The sequence below is a fragment of the Oncorhynchus clarkii genome, chromosome 23 (assembly GCF_045791955.1).
Source record: "Oncorhynchus clarkii lewisi isolate Uvic-CL-2024 chromosome 23, UVic_Ocla_1.0, whole genome shotgun sequence".
NCBI classification, from domain to species: Eukaryota; Metazoa; Chordata; class Actinopteri; order Salmoniformes; family Salmonidae; genus Oncorhynchus; species Oncorhynchus clarkii.
In genome coordinates this window covers 29953498-29981345 of record NC_092169.1, presented here as the reverse complement: position 1 = coordinate 29981345, position 27848 = coordinate 29953498, and the positions used below count along the sequence as shown (strand labels likewise).

The window sequence follows — 27848 nt, the reverse complement described above, 5'->3', positions numbered from 1 at the left end:
CTGTATAAGCGTTTAACCCCACCTACATGTTAACATTGACATGTCAAGTTGTTTTTTGGTTTACATGCAAAAAAAGAAAACGAGATTAAAAAAAACTTCATTTTCCCCCTATCTTGTTTTTGCATATAAACCAAAAAACAACTTTATATTTCCATTTTCACATGTGGGTGGGGTTAAATGTGGATGCCTGTCATTGGCTAAATAAACAGCCAACACTTCTGGTCCCTCCAAAATAGCAGTTCCCCTTTTTAATTATATTAATCTACTATTAATAAATCTATTAATGCCAAGATCAGGTGATATTTCTCCATTTCTATTTTATATTTAAGCAAACATCTGGAGAAATTAATGCATTTTATTAATCAATCACAGACCAATATTTTGGAGAGATTGGCTACAGATGGGAGTTTGGACCATGTCTGGTTTGTTTAAAGATTGTTAAATGATGGAGCTGAGTAAATTGAAGAATAAGACCGGCTCGACCAACCATTTTAGAATAATTCCGATTGTATAGGCAGTCAAGTCAGAGATAGAACCATTACATTTAAACAGGATTTGAACAATTTATAAAACCATAGAGTTACACCTGGTATTGAGGGTGTATAAATTATTAAACAAAAAAAACAAGGGGACTACATCTTCCCTTAAAGTGATGCTACAGAGGTTTTCTATAATTTTAGCCAGTAGTTTGGAAAATAGCCCTCATGAGCCAAAACTGGACCCCGAAAATGGTGTACAATTGTGTACTACGTCATCCAGTTAGTATGACATGTAACGCCCTGCAAAAAAAAAAAATTAAATCCTGAAATTCTTATGTTACAAATTCGAATTAGTACAATAAGTTACGAATGTGCAAGTGCTTAAGATCCCGTTCAATTTTCTTAAGGGGAAAATTGGGTAAAGATTTGAAGATTAATATACAAGAAATTGAATGGGATTTTTTTTTTTAGAAAGGGCAGAGTCCAAAACACAAATGGTTTAGTATAATATAATGAATAGATCTTACTGGTCTCCCTCTAAAATGCACAAGGCAAAAATGACAACCGACAGCAAATGTTGGAGATGTAAATCAGATGACGCTGGCCTTGTTCATATCACCATTGTCCTCATGGTGAAATCCCTGAGCCATGATTGGACTCACCTTGTTGTGCTGTTCTCACTTGAACAGGAAGGTGGCGCGGCAGTCCATCGTGGGCAAATTTTGCCATCAAACTTTGTCATCAGTCTGACATTCTCTGGATTTATGAACAGTGAAAAAAACAAGGTCAAATGATGTCTTTAGTGATCTTTAGGTCGGAGCTCTAGAAAGAGGCCCGAGTTCCCAACTTGGAATTCCGAGTTGGAAGACCGTTAAAAACATATTTTCCCCGTCAGAGCTAGTTTTTTCAGAGTTCCTTGTCTGGAACTCACTGAAGTCTGAGATTTTCCAGTTCCAAGTTTCCAGTTGTTTTGAAAGCGGCAGAAGTCATGCTGGGTTGACAGCATGGCCAATGTTGAATGTTTATCCTTTTAAGCTTGGAAAAGATACCCTTATACCCAGACTTTTACCGCACATCCACTCCATTGAATAGCAGGCTAGTGATTGTTTTGCAATGCTTCAGTTAGCCAAACCACACATTGTTGAATTTGTGATTTCCAACTTGTGTAATGTTTATATCCAATGGCCAATTAGCACCGATACGTTTTATCTATAATTTCTCTTCATTATTAATCTTCAAATGACAAGGATTGAAAAGGATTTGCCAGTAGATTGTTGACTTGATTCATGATGATGACTGCTAGCTAAGATTTTGAAAGTATGATGTCCAATCAAAGCTACTGTAGATATCACGTGATTTGACATAATTTTATCTGTGGCCAATGACCTTGAGCCTTCTTGGATGGGCACTTCTAATGTAACTATGGCAGCACCCAAGGGGCTTGAATTTTTGAGCTCTCCCCGTAGATTTTGCGGTGACGTAGTGTCCCCATGAGTGACAGAACACTGAGCCAATCACGGCGCAACTAGAGAACATTACCAACCCCTACACTCTGCTGACTGCCCCACCACCACAGAAAACACTGAGCTAGGCTGAAACACCTCCATTTTGGAGCTGCCTTACTCAAGAAAGCAAAAAAGAGACCATGTTTGTATGCAGCTTCATTAAGTCAATTATATACATATTTTTTTACATTGTTTACAAACTGATATGGGACACGTATTAATGCCAAAATAACATGCAAAACAGGGCCCCCCAAAAATGAAGGGTCGCCACAGGACTTACCATAACTTGAATACTTATTGACTCAAGATATTTCAGCTTTAAATGTTGTATTAATGTAGAAAATGTTCTACAAACAAAATTCCACTTTGACATTATGGGGTATTGTGTGTAGATCAGTGACACAAAATCTCAAAGTTATAAATTCCGGCTGTAACACAACAAAATGTGGAAAAAGTAATGGGGTGTGAATACATTCTGAAGGCACTGTATATGAAAAAAACCCGTACACGTATACATCTGAACTTTGCATCTAGAATGTTGCAAATGTATTATGTGTACTACCGACAATACACCACCCGAGGGCAGTAGATTAACCGTAATCATTGCTGGTAGACGCACTCAAAAACTGTGGCGCACTAATGAACTCCGGTAGTGGACGATATTATCTGATGTAATATGAGCAAATAAAAAAATTACCACTCAAATAAAAGCATTGAACAGAACATTTAAGAAATTCTGTCAAATTTAAGTCGCATCTTATTTTCTTTAAATTATCTCAATTTCACAATATAAATTCAGTAAAATAGGCCACCAGCAATGTTTTATTATCTTGTACATTATGTCCCATACCACTGATGTTGTAGGCTAATAACGAATTTGTAATTAGGGTACAAAATATGTCCATGTCCGTATTCATTCCTCGAATCCATCCATAGTCTGGTGCCTGGTGTGCAATTACGCAATGGCCACAGTGGAGTTGGAACTGGCGCCAGAAGGCAGCTCCTCTCTTATTGTTACATAACCCAGCTGATCAACAGACCCGCGGCATCCATCCATCCACTACACTGTGTAAACAATATTGTACTGCTGCGCAATGCAATGTTTACTCACTGATGAATGTAGGCTACACTGTCTCGTTTGGTATTAGAATACCTCAATCATTGTATGATAGCCTATTTACAGGACAAGCGCAGCCTAATATGTTATATTCCTATTGAGCAGTAAATAACATGTAAACAGCCCTTCATTAATAATGGTGCAGTTGTATTTTTCTTGAATCATGTACTGTATAGGCTATGTAGCCTATTGTCTCATACTGTTTTTCTTAGGGAAAACGTAATCCATTAAATGTGGTAATACTATTATTGATCATGTTTTAATCCGGTTTTTCATTATGATTCCCTTGTCAAAATGATTGTAACTGTTTTTCTCTGTTATGTGCTGTTGTTTTGGAGCGTGGCTGACTGCGCCATTGTTGTCTGAATAGAATAGCCTAATTAATGTCCCTAAATCCTCCGAGGTGTTCTGCGTTACGTCAGAAATCAGAAATCGTGCCCAGCCAAAACAACAACAAACACAAACCGAGCCATGCTGGCTGTTGCTAAACCAGCGGCTGCTGCGGACATCTGCAAACACTGACCCGGAATCAGTTCAACCAGCCGTCATCCTATCCCTTCCTACGGGATTAAAATCACGAACACTGATCTCAAATCAGTGATAGGGTGGATTCCAGCTCAAACCGCACAAAATTTGGCTACCAATGGTAACCACACCCCCCTATTGAATCAAATGGGTAGGCCTATATGGGGATTTTGACAGACGTTTGCAGCGACTAGCCTACTACCGACTCAAGACTGCCCTAGCAACCCGGTGGATGAGCCAACCATAACCGTGTAAAACTCGAGACTCTGCCGCTACTGGGGACAGGAAACGACAGAGATCAGAGAGAGCTGCGGAACAGTGTGGCTGGCTGGCGGTACAATACAGCGTTATAACAAGTATGGTACTTGGTATGGTACGTATGGTACTTTCAAGGCACGGTAGCGGGAATGGAGGATTTGTGGAATGACGATTTGAACACTGGGACAGGTTCGGCGTGAGCGGCAAGCTTTGATGTTACAGTGGAACACACGGTAGATGTAGGTTAATTTGTAGAATTGTTTGTTACATTGTGTTGTCACTTTCGTTGGCAAAGTTGACATTTGTAGCTTTCATTCAAATTCCTATTTTAGGAGACTTCAAATCTGTGTTTGATGCATTTATTCTAAATTGATATAAATGGATAGAGTTCCCAGATATGAATTATGATAATATATATAAGGCCATCCACTGGATGAACTGTCAAAGAACACCAGAGTCAACTTGACTCGCTTCTTTGCTACTTTAATTCGTGCGTCACACAGCTCAAATCTTGAGTTGGAAGATAAATAAAAGTGATTGAACAGTCTTGTACAAGTTGTTCCATGATGGAACATAATCATTCTTCACCGCGAGGATGAACCACAGAACCAGCCCCGTCAAGGCTTACGATTTTCTGCTTAAGTTTCTCCTGGTGGGAGACAGCGATGTGGGAAAGGGGGAGATACTGGCGAGCCTCCAGGACGGAGCCAGCGAGTCTCCGTATGGCTACAACATGGGTGAGTGTCCAGTATACCACGGCAGCCAGAACTATAAACAAACAAATGACATATTTTCATTTCAAACACGTATTTATAGAAAATATTGAAGATTACATGTTATGATCACCAGGACTCGATAATATAGAACTTTTTTCAATGTTTTTATTGCACAACAAACAAGTGGTCACACAGAGTACGCTTTATGCACAGCTTGTTCTGGATGGTAGGTGTCATTAGAGCCCCGAAAAGCGCTGTGGTCGTCATGCTTTAGCTAGCCAGTGCACATTCTTTAGGTTTAAAGGGTTATATTTAGGATTAGTGGACCAATACCAAGACTGGACATGTCATCTTGGACATCTGAGAGTAAGTTTGCATCCCAATCGGCACCCGATAGTGCACTACTTCAGACCAGTGCCCTATTTTTGACATTCACCTCTTCTCTAGGAAAAAAAATCATAGGCGTTTTATTACTGGGGATATTAACGTAATGGCATGTCTCAGGGTGGACACATTGGCAGTCAGGATCTCTAGTCTCCATCAAGTGTTAACACCCCTTATCCCCTTATCCAACTGTCGGTGGAGAAACAAGTTTTTGAGTGTTCAGAAATAATGACCGGCATGGAAGAGGCTAGAGTCTTCAGAGGTGTAAGGATACTTATGCGTTTGAAATGAGTTTTTTTGGTACAGTTCCACATAAAAGGAGTGTAATAAAAGCTTGGGCATATGTACCACAACATATACAAAAGCATGTGGACACCCCTTCAAATTAATGGATTCGCCTATTTCAACCATACCCGTTGTTGACAGGTGTATAAAATTGAGCACACAGCCATGCAATCTCCACAGACAAACATTGGCAGTAGAATTGCCCATACTGAAGAGCTCAGAAACGTTCAATGTGGCAACGTTATAGGACGCCACCTTTCCAACAAGTTAGTTTGTCAAATTTCTGCCCTGCTAGAGCTGCCCCGGTCAACTGTAAGTGCTATTATTTTGAAGTAGAAACGTCTAGGAGCAACAACGGCTCAGCCGCGAAGTGGTAGGCCACACAAGCTCACAGAACAGGACCGCCGAGTGCTGAAGCGCATAGCGCGTAAATCTGTCCTCGATTGCAACATTTACTACAGAGTTCCAAACTGCCTCTGGAAGCAACATCAGCACAATAACTGTTCGTCGGGAGTTTCATGAAATAGGTTTCCATTGCCGAGCTACCGCACACAGGCTGGAGCGGTGTAAAGCTCGCCGCCATTGGATTTTGGAGCAGTTCTCTGGAGTGATGAATCACTCTTCACCATCTGGCAATCCGACGGACTAATCTGGGTTTGGCGGATGCCTGGAGAACGCTACCTGCCCCAATGCATAGTGCCAACTGTAAAGTTTGGTGGAGGAGGAATAGGCCCCGTAGTTCCAGTGAAGGGAAATCTTAATGCTACAACATACAATGGCATTCTAGATGATTCTGTGCTTCCAACTGGGGAAAGCCTTTTCCTGTTTTAGCATGACAATGCCCCCGTGCACAAAGCGAGGTCCATACATAAATGGTTTGTCGAGATCGGTGTGAACTTGACTGGCTTGCACAGAGCCTTTACCTCAACCCCATCGAACACCTTTGGGATGAATTGGAACGCTGACTGCGAGCCAGGCCTAATCTGCTAACATCAGTGCCCGACCTCACTAATGCTCTTGTGGCTGATTGAAAGCAAGTCCCCGCAGCAATGTTCCAACATCTAGTGGAAAACCTTCCAAGAGGCTGTTATAGCAGCAAAGGGGGGACCAACTCCATATTAATGCCCATGAATTTGGAATGAGATGTTCGACGAGTAGGTGTCCACATACTTTTGGTCATGTAGCCAGCCGTATGTCTCACCACCAGTTGCTTTTCACCACAATGCGTAACTTGAGTATAACACCCTAAAGGTGGTAGGTACAGCGCCTTCAGAAAGTATTCATACCCTTTGACTTATTCCACATTGTGTTGTGTTACAGCCTGAATTCAAAATTGATTAAATATATTTTTTAATCTCACAAATCTACACACAATACCCCATAATGACAAATGGAAAACATGTTTTTAGAACTGTTTGCAAATGTATTGAAAATTAAATGCAAAAATATCTCATTTACATTCACACTCCTGAGTCAATGCTTTGTAGAAGCACCTTTGGCAGCGAATACAGCTTTCAGTATGCTGTGTATGTTATCATGTGTGTGGATGCATGTGTCTGTGCCTATGTTTGTGTTTCTTCACAGTCCCCACTCTTCCATAAGGTGTATTTTTACCTGCTTTTTAAATCTGATTCTACTGCTTGATTCAGTTGCCTGATGTGGAATAGAGCTCCATGTAGTCATGGCTCTAGTATTGCACACAGAGTTAGGCCATGCAACTTAGTATGTGACTTTGATTTTGTGATTTGTAAAAATATGTATATTTTTAATTGACCTTATTTAGGCTTGCCATATAACAAAGGGGTTGGATACTTATTGACTCAAGACATTTCAAAATATAAAAATATAATTCCACTTTGACATTATGGGGTAATGTGTGTAGGCCAGTAACAAAAAAACAACCTTTTATACATTTGAAATTCAGGCTGTAACACAAGAAAACGTGGAAAAAGTCTAGGGGTGTGAATACTTTCTGAAGGCACTGTAGATGCGATTTCAGAGGCATGTCCAAGCTTGTTTCTGCAACCTAGAGAAAACTCTCTCCAGCGTTGGTCGAAGACAGCTCAGGCATCAGACAGCTAATCATGCAAAGCCTACACAAATGTGTTCTGATAAGTCAATACCTCAGTTAATGCATCTCCACAACATCCAGCACACAAATTGACAGAAGAATTCGGAGGGGAAAAATAACAGCTGCTGCAGGGCATGAACCAATTATTGTGTTGTGGGCATAAAGACACATTGTTAATACACAATAAAGTACATCTTATCTTATCCAAAACTCTACCATAACCATTAGGGGAAACACAAAACTGAACTTGAATCAACGTTTAGGGGAAACGCCATCCTACTCTGTTAGTTGTTTAAGGGAGAGCTTACCTCAGAGACTGACTGTTATAGTTCCAGGCCTGGGGAGAGCACTACAAAGGGATGTCCTCTCTGTGTACTCTGGTAACCTCCGTGTTGTCCTTTGGTCTGGTTGATATACAGTGTTCCCATACAACTGGCCTATTAGATATAGTCACACAGGTACGTTTATGAAGTGGCGGCTGTGATGGTAGGCCTATTTGTGGCTTATTTATTAGTGGACATGTATTGTGCACTTTTATTGTAAATAAGAATAGAATATGTTTCTGAACACTTCTACATTAATGTTGCTGTTACCAGGATTATGGATAATGACGAATGAATCGTGAATAATGATAAGTGAGAAAGTTGCAAAATGACAATTATTTACCATTCATTTCTATTGGGCGCATCATAATCCGAAACAACCAAAACAAATGGCAAATGCAGCCAACAAGTTTGTAGTCACAAGTTTGATGTCGTCATGGTGTGTTAGGAATATGGGACCAAATACTAAACTTTACTGCTTTAATACACCTTCAAATGGGGGGACTAGATACATCAAGTAAAATGGTAAAATAGATATGTATGAAAATACCCTCAAATAAAAGGTACAATTCTGTACTATCACCTCATATGAAACATTTGATCTCAAATCTAAAATACTGGAGTATAGAGCCACATTAAAATATGTAGCTTCAGTGACATGTATTCATGGATGCCAAGGGAAGCCAGGCTTCCCCAAAAGCGGACCAAGAAAAAAACATAACAAGATTATTTCTCTTTCGTCTCTGTGTTTCATAATGTTCCTTCTATTCGCAAGAGGCTGAATGTATCTCCCAGGAGAAAGTATCCAGGCAAGTGAAACAGCTCCCCTCTGTCTTTGTATGTGTAGCCCATCTACCTGATGCTGTTTGGTCAAAAAGAGTACGATTTTGCTGCCGCCTGGAGCATTGAATGCAAGGGAAGCCAGCCTCCCTTGATCATTTTTTTAAATACAATAATAGCCCATCAGCGTTGAGCTAAACTGAGTGAGTTTAACTGTGAATGGTCCCGTAGCACCAAAAAAAGTGTCAAGGGAAGCCAGTTTGGACTTGCCTGCACACCAATCACATCACATCAATAGCCAAATGTCATTGACAGAAAAATTGTCCTCCAGTGGCTAGCTAGATAGCTAAAATTGGCCCTTTCCTAATTTAGCCATGGACGGAGATAGGGATTTGGACTTGTGGTTTTACTTAATTCTCTGTACTGGCCAATGATTATAACGGCGTTTCTGATCCAACCATAAATTCATAGGATGGAAGTTCAATATGTAGCTAGATGTAGTAGGCTAATGTTAACTAGCTGGCTAATCATTGCCCATGAAAGGAAGTTAGGCTTGAGAGCAAGCATTTTATCCAGGTAGCTTAGGACAACAAAAACTAAGTGTGTACTGTATGACGGAGTCATAGACCGTTTTGGCAACATGAAAAAGTGGAGGATGGCATTGGCGTTTCTCAACAAGTAGGGTGAGTAAGCCTGTTTTTCTACTTATTTAGCCTACGTTGATTGGACTAAATGGTTTTTGGAATCTTTTAGTTGTCACTGTATTAGACTAAGCAGAGGTGATTTGATGATGTTGAAGTTGAAATGGTGCTGGAATAGTGGAGTCAGCTCCTGTTTTCTTAAGTAAATCTCCGGTGTTCTAAATCAATAGTTGTTTGTAGTCCGAAAACTTGCTTGACGATGTTGTAGGTCATGTAACTGTTTGTTACATGCAATATGTTTTGTGGACTTCACATGCAATATGTTTTGTGGACTTCACCGAACAGAGGTTGCTCTCCGGTTTTGTGATGAAACAAAGGTGTGATTGAATTTATTCTGCCACTGTCTTCTTATTGTCTTGACCTCTAGGCCTATATATCACGGGGGCAAGGCATATGAACTAACAGGTTTTAGAGCAAACAATGCAATTATCACAAAATATACAGTAGGTTGTAATATGGCTTTTTCCCTGGCTTGTCTTCCCCAGTGATTTTACCCACGCACCTCTACAGTTTAGCTTCACTGTTCAAATAAATACGTAGGGGAGTGTAGTGCACTATTTTTGACCAGAGCCCTATGGGCCCCGTTTTGACCAGCTCCCTATGGGCCCCGTTTTGACCAGCTCCCTATGGGCCCCGTTTTGACCAGAGCCCTATGGGCCCCGTTTTGACCAGCGCCCTATGGGCCCCGTTTTGACCAGGGCCCTATGGGCCCCGTTTTGACCAGAGCCCTATGGGCCCCGTTTTGACCAGAGCCCTATGGGCCCTATAGTGGCCATTGTCTTGATATCAGGGCCTATTCACTGACAAGACAGTCTGGGCCAGTGTCTGTAAATAAATGTTTGGACTTCGGGTTTAGTGTCTCATCCAATGGAATGAGAGTAGGTAAGTGAGTGTTGAAATATGTTGATATGACAACAGCTCAGTGTTCAGTAATAAATGGTGTGCGAGTCACCGTCAACTGTTTGATCCAGCACTGACTCCAGTTAAGGTGTCTGAGTGAGAGAGAGACATTGAAAGAGAGGCAGAGGAATGGGGAGATGGTGAGAGAGAGATGGGAGTCTAGATATTAGGAGAGAGGAGTTCTGTCTCTGCTTAAACTCTGGTACATAGCAACAATTGCTAGAGCGACAATATAGCTGCCTCTGCTCCCCTGCCTGGATGATGGGTCTTGCACTATGGAAAGACTTGCTGCTCCTCGATGAATACTGGCTTTATTAACAGTTAGCTCAGTCCCTCTCTCTCTCTCTCTCTCTGTGTGTGTGTGTGTGTGTGTGTGTGTGTGTGTGTGTGTGTGTGTGTGTGTGTGTGTGTGTGTGTGTGTGTGTGTGTGTGTGTGTGTGTGTGTGTGTGTGTGTGTGTGTGTGTGTGTGTGTGTGTGTGTGTGTGTGTGTGTGTGTGTGTGTGTGTGTGTGTGTGTGTGTGTGTGTGTGTGAGTGAGTGATTTGACTGCCAGATGGATGAAGCGTGATTCACCACTCCAGCCGACGCTTGTGGCATTGCGCATGGTGATCTTAGGCTTGTGTGCAGCGCTCGGCCATGGAAACCCATTTCATGAAGCTCCTACTGCCAATGTTTGTCTATTAGGATTGCATGGATGTGTGCTCGATTCTATACACCTATCAGCAATGGGTGTGGCTGAAATAGCCAAATCCACTCATTTCAAGGGGTGTCAACATACCTTTTTATTTTTAAATGGTGGCATGTGAGTCTGACTGGCTGGCTAGTTGCAAGTGGAGAGCAGCACAGCCCAGCAGGGGAGCATTCAGTCTACTTACTTTCAAAGTCCCCGCCAGTAGCAATGGAATGTTTTCGAGCTGACATGAGTCTATTATTGCATGTAGCACAGAACATTGTTATGCAGTGTTTTACAGTGTTTGTATCCCAAAATGGCACTCTATTCCCTATACAGTGCACTCCTTTGGGCTCAGCACAAACGTAGCGCACTATGTTGGGAATAAGGTGCCATTTGGAACACAGGCAGTCTTTTTTTCTATGTAGTGTTTTTTCTGCTCTGCAACTGTCAGAAAGTGTAACACCTGGGTTCAAATACAGGTGTATTTGAGTATGTTTTATTTTAAATACTTTTTTCTGTGTATTTGAGTATTTTCAAATTCACAACCCAAAACAAGTAGTTTTATTTGAGTATTTGAATGGGTATTTGCATTTAAAAAAATTGTCTTCCTAATTGTATGTCTTCCAAATTGTATTTGAAAGTCTTTTCAAATACATATTTCAAATACTATTTCCAAATACTGTGTTTGAGTATTGTGTTTGAGTATTTTCAAATACTTTCCAAGTGTATTACTATAGTATTTCCAAATACATTTTCAAATGTAGGTTATCTGAATACTTACTTCGGAATGTATGGGAAAATAATTCATTCATTTTAAATAGTATTTGAACCCAGGTCTGGAAAGTTTCACCCTATTAACACGCCTCTGAGAGGGAGTTCCCAACATTCAATGTGAAGTACTTTTGTGATTCAGGGAAAGTGTTATAGGCTATAAATGCAAGACATCATTATAATCATCATCAGTGTTTGTTTATCTAACTGATGTTTGTTTGACTGATTCCTAGAGGGAGCTGCATGAAAGGTAGTCAGACTTGAGTTCCAAATGGCACCCTATTCCCTATGGGTCCTGGTCAAAAGTAGTGCACTATATTGGGGATAGGGTGCTATTTGGGATGCAACCCGTTTTCCTCAGAGGATCTTAGTTAACTGTTAATTACCTTATTTTCTCTGTTAGTGTTTTTTCCTAATGTTCTAATTAGAACAATGCCAAGCGTCATCATCTAGAGCAGTGGTTCCCAAACTTTTTATAGTCAAGTACCCCTTCAAACATTCAACCTCCAGCTGTGTACCCCCTCTAGCACCAGGGTCAGCACACTCTCAAACGTTTTTTGCCATCATTGTAAGCCTGCCACACACACACACTATACGATACATTTGTTAAACATAAGAATGAGTGTGTGTTTTTGTCACAACCCGGCTCGTGGGAAGTGACAAAGAGCTCTTATAGGACCAGGGCACAAATAATATAACAATAATCAATAATTTAGCTCTTTATTTAGCCATCTTACATATAAAACCTTATATGTTCATAAAAAATTGTGAATAACTCACCAGAGGTTTGACTTTTTCTTCCAATTTGAACCTTTATTTACAGTTGAAGTCGGAAGTTTACATACAGAATCCACTCTCACATAGGTAGGTGGTTGCAAAGGGCATCAGTTTCTTAACAGCGCAATATGCCAAGGCAAACAAACTCTGAGCGCAGCCCTATCCAGAAATGTTCAGATATCGGTAAGTGGACTGGAGGCAGGGCATGAAAGGAATAACAAATCCAGTTATTTGTGTTGTCCGTTTCAGGAAAGTACCTGAGTAATTGCACTCCCAGCTCACTCAGGTGCTTTACTATATCACATTTGACATTGTCTGTAAGCTTGAGTTAATTTGCACACAAAAAATCATAGAATGATGGAAAGACTTGTGTGTTGTCCTTGTTAATGCAGACAGAAAAGAGCTCCAACTTCTTAATCATAGCCTCAATTTTGTCCCGCACATTGAATATAGTTGTGGAGAGTCCCTGTAATCCTAGATTCAGATCAAGCAGATAGGCCAGTCATAATGCAAGCTGTCAGTGTAAGGGTTTTCCTGTGGTGAAGTAGAGGCGGACCAAAACGCAGCGTGGTTATATTGATTCATGTTTAATAAAAACGATAAACACGAACACTACAAAAACAATAAACGTGGAAAACCAAAAACAGCCCTATCTGGTGCAAAACACAGAGACAGGAACAATCACCCACCAACACACAGTGAAACCCAGGCTACCTAAGTATGATTCTCAATCAGAGGCAATGAACACTACTGACACCTGCCTCTGATTGAGAACCATACTAGGCCGAAACATAGAAATACCCAAAACCTAGAAAAACAAACATAGACTGCCCACCCAACTCACGCCCTGACCATACTAAATAAATACAAAACAAAGGAAATAAAGGTCAGAACGTGACAGTACCCCCCCCCCCCTCCAAAGGTGCGGACTCCGGCCGCAAAACCTTGACCTATAGGGGAGGGTCTGGGTGAGCGTCTGTCCGCGGTGGCGGCTCTGACGCGGGACGCGGACCCCACTTCACCATTGTCTTAGTCCGCTCGCCAGTGGCTCACTGGCGGCCCCTGGCTCACTGGCGGCACTGGCGGCCCCTGGCTCACTGGCGGCACTGGCGGCCCCTGGCTCACTGGCGGCACTGGCGGCCCCTGGCTCACTGGCGGCCCCTGGCTGACTGGCGGCCCCTGGCTGACTGGCGGCACTGGCGGCCGCTGGCTGACTGGAGGCACTGGCGGCCCCTGGCTGACTGGCGGCCCCTGGCTCACTGGCGGCCCCTGGCTCACTGGCGGCCCCTGGCGGCACTGGCGGCACTGGTGGCCATTGGCTCACTGGCGGCCCCTGGCTCACTGGCGGCACTGGCGGCCCCTGGCTCACTGGCGGCACTGGCGGCCCCTGGCTGACTGGCGGCACTGGCGGCCCCTGGCTGACTGGCGGCCGCTGGCTGACTGGAGGCACTGGTGGCCCCTGGCTGACTGGTGGCCCCTGGCTGACTGGCGGCCCCTGGCGGCACTGGCGGCCCCTGGCAGACTGGCGGCACTGGCAGCTCTGGGCAGACGGGCGGCTCAGGCGGCGCTGGGCAGACGGGAGGCTCTGGCAACGCTGGAGAGACGGGTAGCTCAGATGGCGCTGGGCAGATGGGAAGCTCCGGCAACGCTGGAGAGGAAGGCTCTGGCAGCGCTGGACTAAGGAGCTCTGGCGCCTCTGGACTGAGGGGCGGGAGCTCTGGCAGCGCCGAACAGGCGGGAGATTCCAGCTGCGCTGGAGAGGAGGGAGCACCTGTAGGGATGAGATGGAGAGACAGCCTGGTGCGGGGGGCTGCCACCGGAGGGCTGGTGCGTGGAGGGGGTACCGGATAGACCGGACCGTGCAGGCGCACTGGAGCTCTTGAGCACCGAGCCTGCCCAACCTTACCCGGTTGAATGCTCCCGGTCGCCCTGCCAGTGCGGCGAGGTGGAATAGCCCGCACTGGGCTATGCAGGCGAACCGGGGACACCGTGCGCAAGGCTGGTGCCATGTAAGCCGGCCCAAGGAGACGCACTGGGGACCAGATGCGTAGAGCCGGCTTCATGGCACTTGGCTCAATGCTCACTCTAGCCCGGCCAATACGCGGAGCTGGTATGTACCGCACTGGGCTATGCACCCGCACTGGGGACACCGTGCGCTCCACAGCATAACACGGTGCCTGCCCGGTCTCTCTCACCCCCCGGTAAGCACAGGAAGTTGGCGCAGGTCTCCTACCTGGCTTCGCCACACTTCCTGTGTGTCTCCCCCCAATAATTTTTTGGGGCTGCCTCTCGGGCTTCCTTACCAGCCGTGTTCCCTCATATCGCCGGCTCCTCTCTCCGGCTGTCTCTGCTCTCCTAGCTGCCTCCACCTGTTCCCATGGAAGGCGATCCTTTCCCGCCAGGATCTCCTCCCAGGTGTAGCAACCCTTGCCGTCCAATACATCGTCCCATGTCCATTCCTCTTTGCACCGCTGTTGCTGTTGCCCGTTACCACGCCGCTTGGTCCTGTTGTGGTGGGTGATTCTGTCACGGTTCTCTTGTGGTAGAGTAGAGGCGGACCAAAAAGCAGCGTGATTATATTGATTCATGTTTAATAAAAACGATAAACACGAACACTACAAAAACAATAAACGTGGAAAACCAAAAACAGCCCTATCTGGTGCAAAACACAGAGACAGGAACAACCACCCACAAACACACAGTGAAACCCAGGCTACCTAAGTATGATTCTCAGAGACAACTACTGACACCTGCCTCTGATTGAGAACCATACTAGGCCGAAACATAGAAATACCCAAAACCTAGAAAAACAAACATAGACTGCCCACCCAACTCACGCCCTGACCATACTAAATAAATACAAAACAAAGGAAATAAAGGTCAGAACGTGACAGTCAGACAAGTGAAAATGATGGTCAGTATAGAAAACTTTAAGCTTGTCTCTCAATTTAAAAAAATGTGTCAATACTTTGCCCCTTGATAACCAGCGCACTTCTGTATGTTGTAAAAGCGTTACATGGTCGCTGCCCATATCATTGCATAATGCAGAAAATACACGAGAGTTCAGGGGCCTTGCTTTAACAAAGTTAACCATTTTCACTGTAGTGTCCAAAATGTATTTCAAGCTGTCAGGCATTTCCTTGGCAGCAAGAGCCTCTCGATGTTGCAGTGTACCCAAGTGGCGTCGGGAGCAACTGCTTGCATGCACATTACTACTCCACAATGTCTCCCTGTCATGGCTTTTGCACCATCAGTACAGATACCAACACATCTTGACCACCAAAGTCCATTTGATGTCACAAAGCTGTCCAATACTTAAAAAATATCCTCTCCTGTTGTCCTGGTTTCCAGTTTCCAGTGGTTTACAGAAGAGCATTTATGACCCTCCATAAATGTAACGGACATATACCAGGAGCTGTGCCTGGCCCGCCACGTCTGTTGACTCATCCAGCTGTAACGCATAGAATTCACTGGCTTGTATGCGAAGCAGTAATTGTTTCAAAACATCTCCTGCCATGTCACTGAAGTATTGTGAAACAGTGTTGTTTGATGAAGACATTGTCTGTATAGTTTTTGGGCCTTTTCCCCAGCATTGTCCCAGCCATATCCTCTACAGCAGGAAGAATTAAGAACCTCCACAATAGTATGGGACTTGACTGTCCAAGCCACCCGGCAACTCACCATATAAGACGCTTCTAGCCCCTTCTTATTAATGATATCTGTTGCTTTTATTACATGTCTTACTACTCAAATGTCGGCTTTATTCTTGCTCAAAAAACTCCTATGGCTTATGATTTATTTAATGATTTATTTCAGATTTGATTTCTTTCCATTCCCAGTGGGTCAGAAGTTTACATACACTCAATTAGTATTTGGTAGCATTGCCTTTAAATTGTTTCACTTGGGTCAAACTTTTCAGGTAGCCTTCAACAAGCTTGGGTGAAGTTGGGTGAATTTTGGCCCATTCCTCCTGACAGAGCTGGTGTAACTGAGTCCGGTTTGTAGGCCTCCTTGATCGCACTCGCTTTTTCAGTTCTGCCCACAAATTTTCTATGGGATTGAGGTCATGGGCTTTGTGATGGCCACTCCAATACCTTGACTTTGTTGTCCTTAAGCCATTTTGCCACAACTTTGGAAGTATACTTGGGGTCATTATCCATTTTGAAGACCCATTTGTGACCAAGCTTTAACTTCCTGACTGATGTCTTGAGATGTTGCTTCAATATATCCACATAATTTTCCTCTCTTCATGATACCATCTATTTTGTGAAGTGCACCAGTCCCTCCTGCAGAAAAGCACCCACACAACATGATGCTGCCACCGCCGTGCTTCCCGGTTGGGATGGTGGTCTTCGGCTTGCAAGCCTCCCCCTTTTTCCTCCAAACATAACGATGGTCATTATGGCCAAACAGTTCTATTTTGTTTCATCAGACCAGAGGACATTTCTCCAAAAAGTAAGTTCTTTGTTCCCATGTGCAGTTGCAAACCGTAGTCTGGCTTTTTTATGGCGGTTTTGGAGCAGTGGCTTCTTCCTTGCTGAGTGGCCTTTCAGGTTATGTCGATATAGGACTCGTTTTACTGTGAATAGAGATACTTTTGTTTCCTGCAGCATCTTCACAAGGCCTTTGCTGTTGTTCTGGAATTGATTTGCACTTTTTGCACCAAAGTACGTTCATCTCTAGGAGACAGAACGCGTCTCTTTCCTGAGCGGTATGACGGCTGCATGGTCCCATGGTGTTTATACTTGCGTGCTATTGTTTGTACAGATGAACATGGTACCTTCAGGCGTTTGGAAATTGCTCCCAAGGATGAACCAGACTTGTGGAAGTCTGTGGCTGATTTCTTTTGACTTTCACATGATGTCAAGCAAAGAGGCACTGAGTTTGAAGGTAGGCCTTGAACTACATCCACAGGTACACCTCCAATTGACTCAAATGATGTCAATTAGCCTATCAGAAGCTTCTAAAGCCATTACATAATTTTTGGGAATTTTCCAATCTGTTTAAAGGCACAGTCAACTTAGTGTATGCAAACCTCTGACCCACTGGAATTGTGGTACAGTGAATTATAAGTGAAATAATGACTTGTGTCATGCACAAAGTAGATGTCCTAACCGACTTGCCAAAACTATAGTTTCTTAACAAGAAATTGTGGAATGGTTGAAAAATTTGTTTTAATGACTTCAACCTAAGTGTATGTAAACTTCCGACTTAAACTGTATGTGTGGTAGTATGCATGTGTTCATACTCTGACTGTTATTGCACTCCTTTATAAAACCACTCATTGAGAATGTGTAATAGTAACCAACATTTAACTGATTATACAGTGGAAGTAATCTAATTAATGATCTTCTGGATAATACAATTAGGGAGGCATGGTAAGCTCTCTCTGAGGAATTTCATTTTCTATATTTTACCAATTAAGAAATGTTTTCCATAATTATTTTGAGATCTCTACATTGCTACTTTAGGATTGTAAACAAAAAGTTCTGTCTGACTTTTCCTGGGTTGTAGCTTGAATTTTATACATAGAGGACCATATCCACAAGCTGAAGGGTGTGTGGGTATTCTCTTGCTCGACCAGTGATATCTGTTGGATGTTTGTACACTATAATTTATCCTGGTTGCCCTGACATGGTTTGTTCTCTGTGGCCCTGCTGTGTTTTTCTTTAGTATCACAGGACATGATGAATCTGATGTGTGTTTATATAAGAGCCACAGTTTCCTCCACCTCCAGGCTGGTTTGGCTGTTTTTCCGCAGCATGAAACAAAGCTGCTTCCCAAATGCCACCCTTTTCCCTTTATAGTGCACTACTTTTGACTGGCCTCTGGACAAAATAGTGCACTGTATAGGGAATAGGGTGCCATTTGGGATGCTGACAGTGTTTCCCCTTCTGTACTCTGGCCAATAATTGCTGTTGATGTTAGGCTACTAAATGTGGAATCAACAGGATCCAAGGCGCATCTCAGTTTTCTGGGTCAGCTCTACTAATAGGAGGAAATAGAAGGAGAGAGTGGAAGCCCGTCTGTGATCAGCCCGTCTCCGTGGCCAGTGATCAGCCCGTCTCCGTGGCCAGAGATCAGCCAGTCTCTGTAGCCAGAGATCAGCCAGTCTCTGTAGCCAGAGATCAGCCAGTCTCTGTAGCCAGAGATCAGCCAGTCTCCGTGGCCAGAGATCAGCCAGTCTCTGTGGCCAGAGATCAGCCAGTCTCCGTGGCCAGAGATCAGCCAGTCTCCGTGGCCAGAGATCAGCCAGTCTCCGTGGCCAGAGATCAGCCAGTCTCCGTGGCCAGAGATCAGCCAGTCTCCGTGGCCAGAGATCAGCCCATCTTTGTGGCCAGAGATCCCCTACATACAATCACCTCCAAAATTACTGGCACCCTTGATGAAGATAGAGCCAAAAAGACTGTATTAAATAATTATAAATACTTAACTACAGTATATTGTATGCTCAAAAATGTGTTTATGTATATTTTTTTATACTAGTAATACAAGTAATAAGTGTTAAAATTATTGGTACCCCTGTTTTCAATACTTTGTGCACCCTCCCCTTCCAAGGATAACAGCACATGGCTTAAAAAAAAAATGTTTTATGAGGTTGGAGAACACATTAAGAGGGATCTTTCCTTCATACAGGATGTTTCCAGATCCTTGATATCCTTGGGTCTGTGCTTATGGACTGCCCTCTTCAATTAAAACCACAGGTTTTCAAATGGGATTCAAGTCCAGAGACTGAGGTCAATTAACCAATTCTTAGTGGATTTCCATGTGTGCTTGGGGTTATTGTCTTGCTGGAAGATCCCCTTGCGGCCAAGTTTCAGCCACATGGCAGAGGCAACCAGGTTGTTGTCTAAAATATCATAGTACTTGGTAAAGTTCATGGTGCTGTTGACCTTAAAGGGAGACTTCGGGTTTTTGGCAGTGAGGCCATTTATAAACTTCTCCAGAGTCAGGTGAACTTGTGGCTACTACCTCTAACTTCCTTCATACTGGACACAGAGACATATTTATGGTATCCACAAATTAATCTAACTCTGGGGATACCAAATCCAAAATGCCAAAATCCCTTTAACAAGGGCCCAAGGCCCAGTGGAAGCAAAACAGACCCATAACATCAAAGATCCACAACCATATTTGACAGTAGGTATGAGGTTATTGTCTGCGTATGCATCCTTCTTTCAAGGCCAAACTCACCACTAGAGTGAGTCGCCAAAGAGCTATATTTTCATCTTATATGACCATACCACCCCGTTCCGGTCCAAGTGCCAATGCCGTTTAGCAAACTCCAGGAGTTTACATGTGTTGGTTGTTCTTAATAAAGACTTTTATGGCAACCATTCCAAATAGCCTCTTGGCATGGAGGTGGCAACTAATTGTAGATTTGGAGACTTGCTGACCTCAAGATGCAACCAAGTTCTGGAATTCTCCAACTGGGGTTGGACTTTTCTTTGCATCCCAAATCATCTTCCACACAACATTTGGGAACAAGACACACTTGTATCCTTCACCAGGCAAGTTTACCACTGTTCAATGGTTTTAAACTTCTTAATTGTTGCCGTAATAGTGGTAAGTGGTATATTTGTTTTTCAGTTGTTTTTTTGTTCCCATTGCCTGATTTATGAAATTCAACCACCATTTGTCTCTTTTCATTTGTGAGTTCTTTGCCATGGATGACAAAGGGATTTTACATGCATGTTACCAGGGGGTGAAAGTAGATTTAATTTCTTCTGGAACCTTCTATGTGTGCATGCACTTTAATTACAATTTTAATGGACCTAATCATAGAAATACATATAGAATTCCTATTAATTTAATAGGACCTCTTTGGGCTTAATAGTAAAGATTTGTCATTTAAGCCTACCTTTTAATGTGATATAAACACAACCAGTCATGATGTTTTCATCTGATTGTCAAACAATTATTTTTTGCTCATCTCATCTTTTGCTCACCCATCTGTAAATAGCCCACCCAATTTACCTACCTCATCCCCATACTGTTTTTATTTATTTACTTTTCTGCTCTTTTGCGCACCAGTATCTCTACTTGCACATGATCATCTGATAAATTATCACTCCAGTGTTAATCTGCTAAATTGTAATTATTTGCCTACCTCCTCATGCCTTTTGCACACAATGTATATAGACTCTTTTTTTTCTACTGTGTTATTGACTTGTTTATTGTTTACTCCATGTGTAACTCTGTGTTGTTTGTTCACACTACTTTGCTTAATCTTGGCCAGGTCGCAGTTGTAAATGAGAACTTGTTCTCAACTAGCCTACCTGGTTAAATAAAGGTTGGCAATAATGTTGGTCTGTAGTGCACTACTTTTATCCAGGGCCCATGGGGCTTTCGACAAAAGTAGTGAACTATGTAGGGAATAGGGTGCCATTTGCCGGGCAGTCGGGGAGAGATGATGGCTGAGTAAATTCACTCTGGCTATCTAATCCGATTTCAGAGGACTCATCTGAGTGCCAGAGCAGCAGAATAACTGATGAATTTACGAACACCCAACACCCATGAATATGGCCGGTGTCAGTAAACATTGGCAATAAAAGTGTAATTAAATTGTGCCTGTAGCGCAGTTACAGTCACCAACGCTCTGGATAACATAAAAACAGCCTAACCAGCTCTGCTAGGGCGAGTAAAATGGTCAGATTGAGGTGTTCTTTTGTCTGGAAGTAGCTAGCAAGCTAGCCAACGTTAACCAGTTAGCTTGGGTGCTTGACTGCCGTTGTGAGGTCAGAACGGTCGGATCAACCCTACTCCTCGGCCAGAGTGTCCAGTGCATGCTCTGAATTTACGAACGCCCAGTGGGTACTCTGAGCGCACTCTGGCACTCCAGATTGAATTTTCAAACGCACCCTGAGTTGGAGCGCTCACAGGTGAATGACCACAGACTCCAGAAGCAGTGGAACAGTTGGAACACAGACAGTGGAGTGACCACAGACATTCTGGAATCCTTCCATAAACTGTTATTCCAGTCCCAAGCCACGGAACAGTTCCAAACCAAAATTAATCACTTGATAATAGTTCAGAACACACACCACACACACACACACAGGGAAAGAGGCACGTATGCACACAGACAGACAGGCATAGGCATACACACACACACACACATTTGAATAATTATTTTTGAAGAACAGTGTCTGGAACACAGTTCTCCATTTTGACTTTAATTTGCTCTTTTAACTGAATGTATAGTAAGATGAGGTGTTCATGTTTTAAATGGCCCTCTGTTTTTATTCTTGCTACATCTGTATAGCACTTCTTACAATTGAGTCCATGTTTTCAAAAACAACCACTGAAGGTTCTATTAATGGTCAAAAGAACAGAATGTTTGAAAAGCCAATGAGTCGAAGAGAGTGTATTTGAACTGTATGAGTTTAGAAATGTTTGACAAACTGTGTGTGTGTGTGTGTGTGTGTGTGTGTGTGTGTGTGTGTGTAGCAGTTCTGTGGGGGCTGCTGATGCCAGGAGAGGATGACTCATCTTTGTATCTGATCCCACTCAGACAGAGCGAAAGAACGAGAGAGAGAGAAATGAAAGAGAGAGAGAGAGATTGACCTTGGCAAACGTATTAAAAACGCTTGTATGAAGCATCTGATCTAAACACACAGTAGACTTAACCCTAAAAGCACCAACAGGGATCAAAAATGTAATAAAGCCTTTTTTTATCCTTCTGAAATGTTGTAAAAACATTGGAGATTGGAAAGCATGGTGGGAGGGATCTTAGACCTTTCCTCCATACAGAATCTTTCCAGATCCTTGATATCTATCTAGATTGTCATTGAACATTTTAGATTTTGTGGTCAATGAACCATTTCTTTGTGGATTTTGATTAGTGCTTGGGGTTATAGCCTTGCTGGAAGATCCAATTGCAGCCAAGTGTCAGCCTCCTTGGCAGAGGCAAACAGGGATAGTAATTGCTTAATTAACTCAGGAACCACACCTGTGTGGAAGCACCTACTTTCAATATACTTTTAATCCTTCATTTACTGAAGAGTTCCCTTTATTTTGGTAGTTACCTGTACCTCATAACTACAGTAAAATATGGTGGTGGGTTTTTTATATTATGGGGCTTTGTTAAGGTCAACGGCATCATGACATTCTAGCCAAAAACCTGGTTGCCTCTGCCAGGAGGCTGACACTTAGCCGCAAGTGGATCATCCAGGAAGACATTAACCCCAAGCACTAATCAAAATCCACAAATAAATGATTAAAGGAGAAGTTATTTTTTACAACCAAATCTCTATTTTTGATATAAATTGCATGTTTTAGAAGGGTCCAGATAACTTTTTTGCAATTTCACAAGGTTTTGAGAAACTTACCCCAAACAGAAAATTGCTTCCTCATCCTCGTTGTGTAGTATGGGGGCCCTGAAAAAAACATTAAAAAAATCTCAATAAACAACCCCAAAACGTCCTTTTAGAAACGGCAAAGCTCTCAGTATAGTGATGCAGGGCTTTAGATGTTGTACACATGAAGTTGTCATTTAGAACTTTATCTGCAATGTTATATTCCCTTTTGCGCAACTCAAGTCTTGAGCGGTTCTGTTTTACGTGTAGCCTGCTGCTACAAGTAACTGACAAAATAAAGGAAACACCAACATATATAGTGTCTTAATAGGGCGTTGGGCCACCACGAGCTGCCAGAACAGCTTCAATGCATCTTGGCATAGATTCAACAAGTGTCTGGACCTTCCTGTGTGGAAGCACCCCCTGCTTTGTATCCCTCATTTACTCAAGTGTTTCCTTTATTTTTGCAGTTACCTGTAAAATGGACGGAGAGATATCGCTCAAGTGGCAACAAAATGGAATAAAACCCAGCAGATAAAGTTCGGAATAACATAATTTAATGTCAACAGCATTTAAAGACCTGCCTTACGATACGGAGAGCTTTGCTGTTTATAAAAGGGTGTATTTGGGTTTTTGGATCCTTTGTTCATGTTTTTCAGGTCCCCCATACTACACAATGAGGATGAGGAAGTGATTTGCTGTTTGGCTTAAGTTTCTCTAAAACATGTGAAATCACAAAAAAGGCATCTGGACCCTCCTATACTGAACAAAAAAATTAATGTAACATGCAACAATTTTAAAGAGTTACAGTTCATATAAGGAAATCATTCAATATAAATAAATATCTGAGGCCTAATCTATAGATTTATTTGACTGGGAATACAGATCAGCATCACAGATACTTTAACAAAAAGGTTGGGGCGTGGATCAGAAAACCACCATTTGCCTCATGCAGCGTGTCACATCTCCTTCGCAAAGATTGATCAGGCTGTTGATTATGGCCTGTGGAATGTTGTCCCACTCTTCTTCAATGGCTGTGCGAAGTTGCTGGATATTGGCGGGAACTGGAACACAGTGTCGATCCAGAGCATCCCAAATATGCTTAATGGGTGGCATGTCTGGTGAGTATGCAGGCCATGGAAGAACTGGGACATTTTCAGCTTCCAGAAATTGTGTACAGATCCTTGCAACATGGGGCCGTGCATTATCATGCTGAAACACGAGGTGATGGCGGCATATAAATGGCACGACAATGGGCCTCAGGATCTTGTCACGGTATCTCTGTGAATTCAAATTGCCATCGATAAAATGTTTGTTGTTCGTAGTTTATGCCTGCCCATTCAATAAGCCCACCGCCACCATAGGACACTATAGGACACACACACAAGTTCCCCAAATCCTTTTCCCATCAAGTCTTTAAAGGCACCAAAGAAGGGTTCTTTGTCATGAATGATTCCATATATATCTGAAATTGCACCCCTAGGAAGCTTGTTCAGCTCAGATGCTCTCAGGTGTGTTAGCTCTGACAAAGTTCATAGTCTGGAGATAGAGGAAAAAGTGGGATTGGGGGGAGATTGAACTTTTCCTGTAGCTGAGCAAAAGAGGCAAATGCATCACAGGATAATTGGGCTAGTGAGGAGAGGCCTAGTGAGTGCCAGATGGCAAAAGCCCCATCATTCAAAGATGGAGGAAATAAAATTTTCTGATTGATTGGGCCTGATAGAGAAAAGCCTCAGAGGCTAAAGGCTAAATGGAACTGATTCCACATTTTAAGAGACTGCTTAACAATTGGGTTGACACACCTTTTGCCTAGGGACACTGGGAGAGACGAGCACAACACAGAAGAAAGTGCAGCAGGTTTACACGATTCAGACTCCCATCTGGACCCAGAGTGGTCTAGGGCCAGTAGGATCAGTCTGCAGCCAGTACAAAAGGGCTCTGAAATTTGCAGCTCAATAGTATGTCTGAAAATTTGATAGAGCTAAACCCCCCAATGCCTTAGGCTTCTGTAAATGTTTTCTACCAATCCGTGGTACCTTGCCATCCCAAACAGTGAATTAAAAAACATATTTTGGAATAAAAATGGATAAACATTGAAATAAATATAACAATTTGGTCAACACATTCATTTTAATTACATTAATTATTCCAATAAGAGAAAGAGGTAGCAAATTCCAAAAAGTAAAAGCAGCCTTATTTACAGGAAAAGCCCACTCTTGCCTAGATTCAGCTTGTACCCTGAGATTGATCCAAACTTTTTAAAAACAGAAGGCACGTGTCAATGAGGTATCAGGGTTGGAGATAAACAGAAGGAGGTCGTTAGCATATAGCGAGATTTTCTGCTCTAAGCCCGTCCTGATTATTCCTTGAATGGCATCATTAGAGCGTAGTGCAAAAAGCAAACAAAGCAAACAACAAGGGGGAGAGTGGACAACCCTGTCTGGATCCGCGGTGCAAGGGGAAAAGTTAGAGGACAAGTTGTTTGTCCGTACCAAAGCCATGGGGGAAAAATAAAGACTCTTTATCCACACAATGAATTTGGGGCCAAAGCCAAATCTATAAAGATAATCCTACTCAACGCGGTCAAAAGCTTTTTCCGCATCAAGTGAGACCACCACCTCTGGGTCCTCCGACGCTGGGGAGTACAGTATATTCATAAGGCGCCTAATATTGAAAAACAAATGCCTATTTCTCACAAAGCCAGTCTGGTCAGAGTGTATTACTTGGTGCAGCGAGCCTTCCATACGGATGGCTAAAAACTTGGCTAGGATTTTTTAATCACAGTTTAAAAGCGAGATTGGGCGATAGGATCCACATTCCAGGGGGTCTTTGTTTTTCTTTAATAGTAATGAAATGTAAGCCTGATGAAGACTAGGCAGTAGCTTTGAGATATTAAGGCACTCTACAAATAATCGAGACAAGAATGGGCAAAGCAGACCAGAAAACGTCCTGTAAAATTTGGTTGGAAAACCGTTCGGACCAGGTTATTAACCACTTTTCATTGCGGACACTGCTGTTACAATCTCCTCAGGTGTAAATTCTTCCTCTAGACAGTAATGGCAGTCTGTATCAATTGAAGGCTTATTCAAGCCATTAAAGAAGGAATCAATCAGCAAATGGTCTTGAGGGGATTCAGAGGTGTATAGCGCAGAGTAAAATTGTTTGAATTGATCGTTGATCTCTTTATGAATAACTGTGATGGGGTCCTTATTTGTGGCGCTCTAAATGTAGATCAGAGGAAGGATCCGTAACATACTTCTCATCCAATGTGGCTATGGATTCGCTCAGGTCCCGAAGTTGCTGAGAGCAAACTTTGTTTTGGTTAGCTGTATAATAAATAATTTGCCCACGTAGGTATGCTTTGAGAGACTCCCATATGAGTTAATAAAACCTTAAAACCTTAATTTAATTGAATTAAAATGACTGAATGCTTGTAAGGCAAGCACACTAGTTGATCAAAACATTAGACCACATCAAATAAGCCTGAATGGGTTCGCCAACTCCCCAACTATACAAGACTGTTATAACTAAACATAATTGTACCACAGGTGGGCTACTTACTATCCACAGTTTGCAAGCAACAGTTGCTGATCTATGGACAAGTTCAAGACTTCTTGATGTGACGTTGAATGTGAGCCATAGCCTCATCCGGAGACTCAAATGTGTAGTCTTTACCATCATGAGATAGCCATAAACGGGCCTGGAATCACAGTCCATACTTCACACCTGGTTGGTCCCGTAGTAATCGTTTGGCCTGTCCGAAAGCTGCGCGCTGACTGGAAACCGTGGGCGAGTAGTCCTGGTAGATGGAGAAGCTCTGTCCTTGAAAGCTCAGAGTGCTATTTCGGGCTTGTCGGAGAATCTCCATCTTCTCATGGAGAGAGTGCACTCGAAGAATTATGTCACTGGGCTTCTCACCATCCCGGGGCTTTGGGCGCAGTGACCGGTGGGCACAATCAATCAGGGGCTTCTCATCTAAGGCAAGAACATCCTTCAGCAGCCCAGAAACTAAATCTGTGGCGCGAGGCATTTCCGCTGACTCTGGGACCGATACAAGTCTCAGGTTATTGTGGCGAGAGAATCCCTCTAAACTCACACAGCTCTCCTTCACCTTTTTCAAATCCGCAGCCAGGCGTTCCACGTCAGCCTCCAGGGATGTAGTTAAGTCAGAGACATTGGTAGCGGAGGTCTCCAGTGCTGCAATCGTTGTAGTGTGCGACACTGTTGTTGTTTTGAGTGACGTGATTGCTGGCACCGTCTCGTTCCGCAGGATGGTTAGATCTGCTTTTAATGTATCAGAAAACTCCTGTATTCGGGCCTCAATCGTAGCAACAACCTCCGTTTTCATTTCAACTATCTCAGAGTGTAGTAGTTTCATGGCCTCGAGAATGTTCATTTCAGGGCCGCTAGGCCAAGCCGCACCCCCGGGTAAAGTGTGAGTCCCCGGGCCCTCAGACTCAGGAGAGGGCGGTGATGAGTGGGTCTTGTAGGACGGGTTCTTTCAAAGTCATGTTTTTGGCCTTAAGTTTCGTCGACATGCTGACATTCGAAAGCAAAATAGTCTTGGTTTTTACAGAAAGGGATCACCAAATTAATATTTGAAAATAAATAAATACGGTTCTGCTGCAAAATTCACATAAACTTTAAGAATACAGCGGGAGCAAACAGAAAACACGACAGTCGCACATGGCCAACCCCCCAGACCAGAGGCCATTTCACCAAAAAGTACGATCTTTGTCCCCATGTGCAGTTGCAAACCGTAGTCTGGCTTTTTTATGGCGGTTTTGGAGCAGTGGATTCTTCCTTGCTAAGCGGCCTTTCAGGTTATGTCGATATAGGACTTGTTTATTGTGGATATATAATTACTTTTGTACTTGTATCCTCCAGCATCTTCACAAGGCCCTTTGCTGTTGTTCTGGGATTGATTTGCACTTTTCACACCAAAATACGTTCATCTCTAGGAGACAGAACACATCTCCTTCCTGAGCTGTATGACGGCTGTGTGGTCCCATGGTGTTTATACTTGCGTACTATTGTTTGTACAGATGAACGTGGTATCTTCAGGTGTTTGGAAATTGCTCCAATAATTAACCAGACTTGTGGAGGTCTACAATTGTTTTTCTGAGGTCTTGGCTGATTTCTTTTGATTTTCCCATGATGTCAAGCAAAGCGGCACTGAGTTTGAAGGTAGGCCTTGAAATACATCCACCGATACACCTCCAATTGACTCAAATTATGTCAATTAGCCTATCAGAAGCTTCTAAAGCCATGACATAATTTTCTGG

General features: G+C 43.0%; 1 protein-coding gene across 1 annotated transcript in view; it reads left to right on the top strand.

The window, feature by feature from the left end:
• The first annotated feature begins 3677 nt into the window (after positions 1-3677).
• LOC139381871 (RAB40B, member RAS oncogene family) overlaps positions 3678-27848 on the top strand; it is a 51618-nt gene continuing 27447 nt past the window's right edge. Inside the window, exon 1 of the mRNA XM_071125696.1 lies at positions 3678-4621. Coding sequence (XP_070981797.1) covers positions 4480-4621 — 142 coding nt within the window. The 5' untranslated portion in view covers positions 3678-4479. The remainder of the gene's footprint in view (positions 4622-27848) is intronic.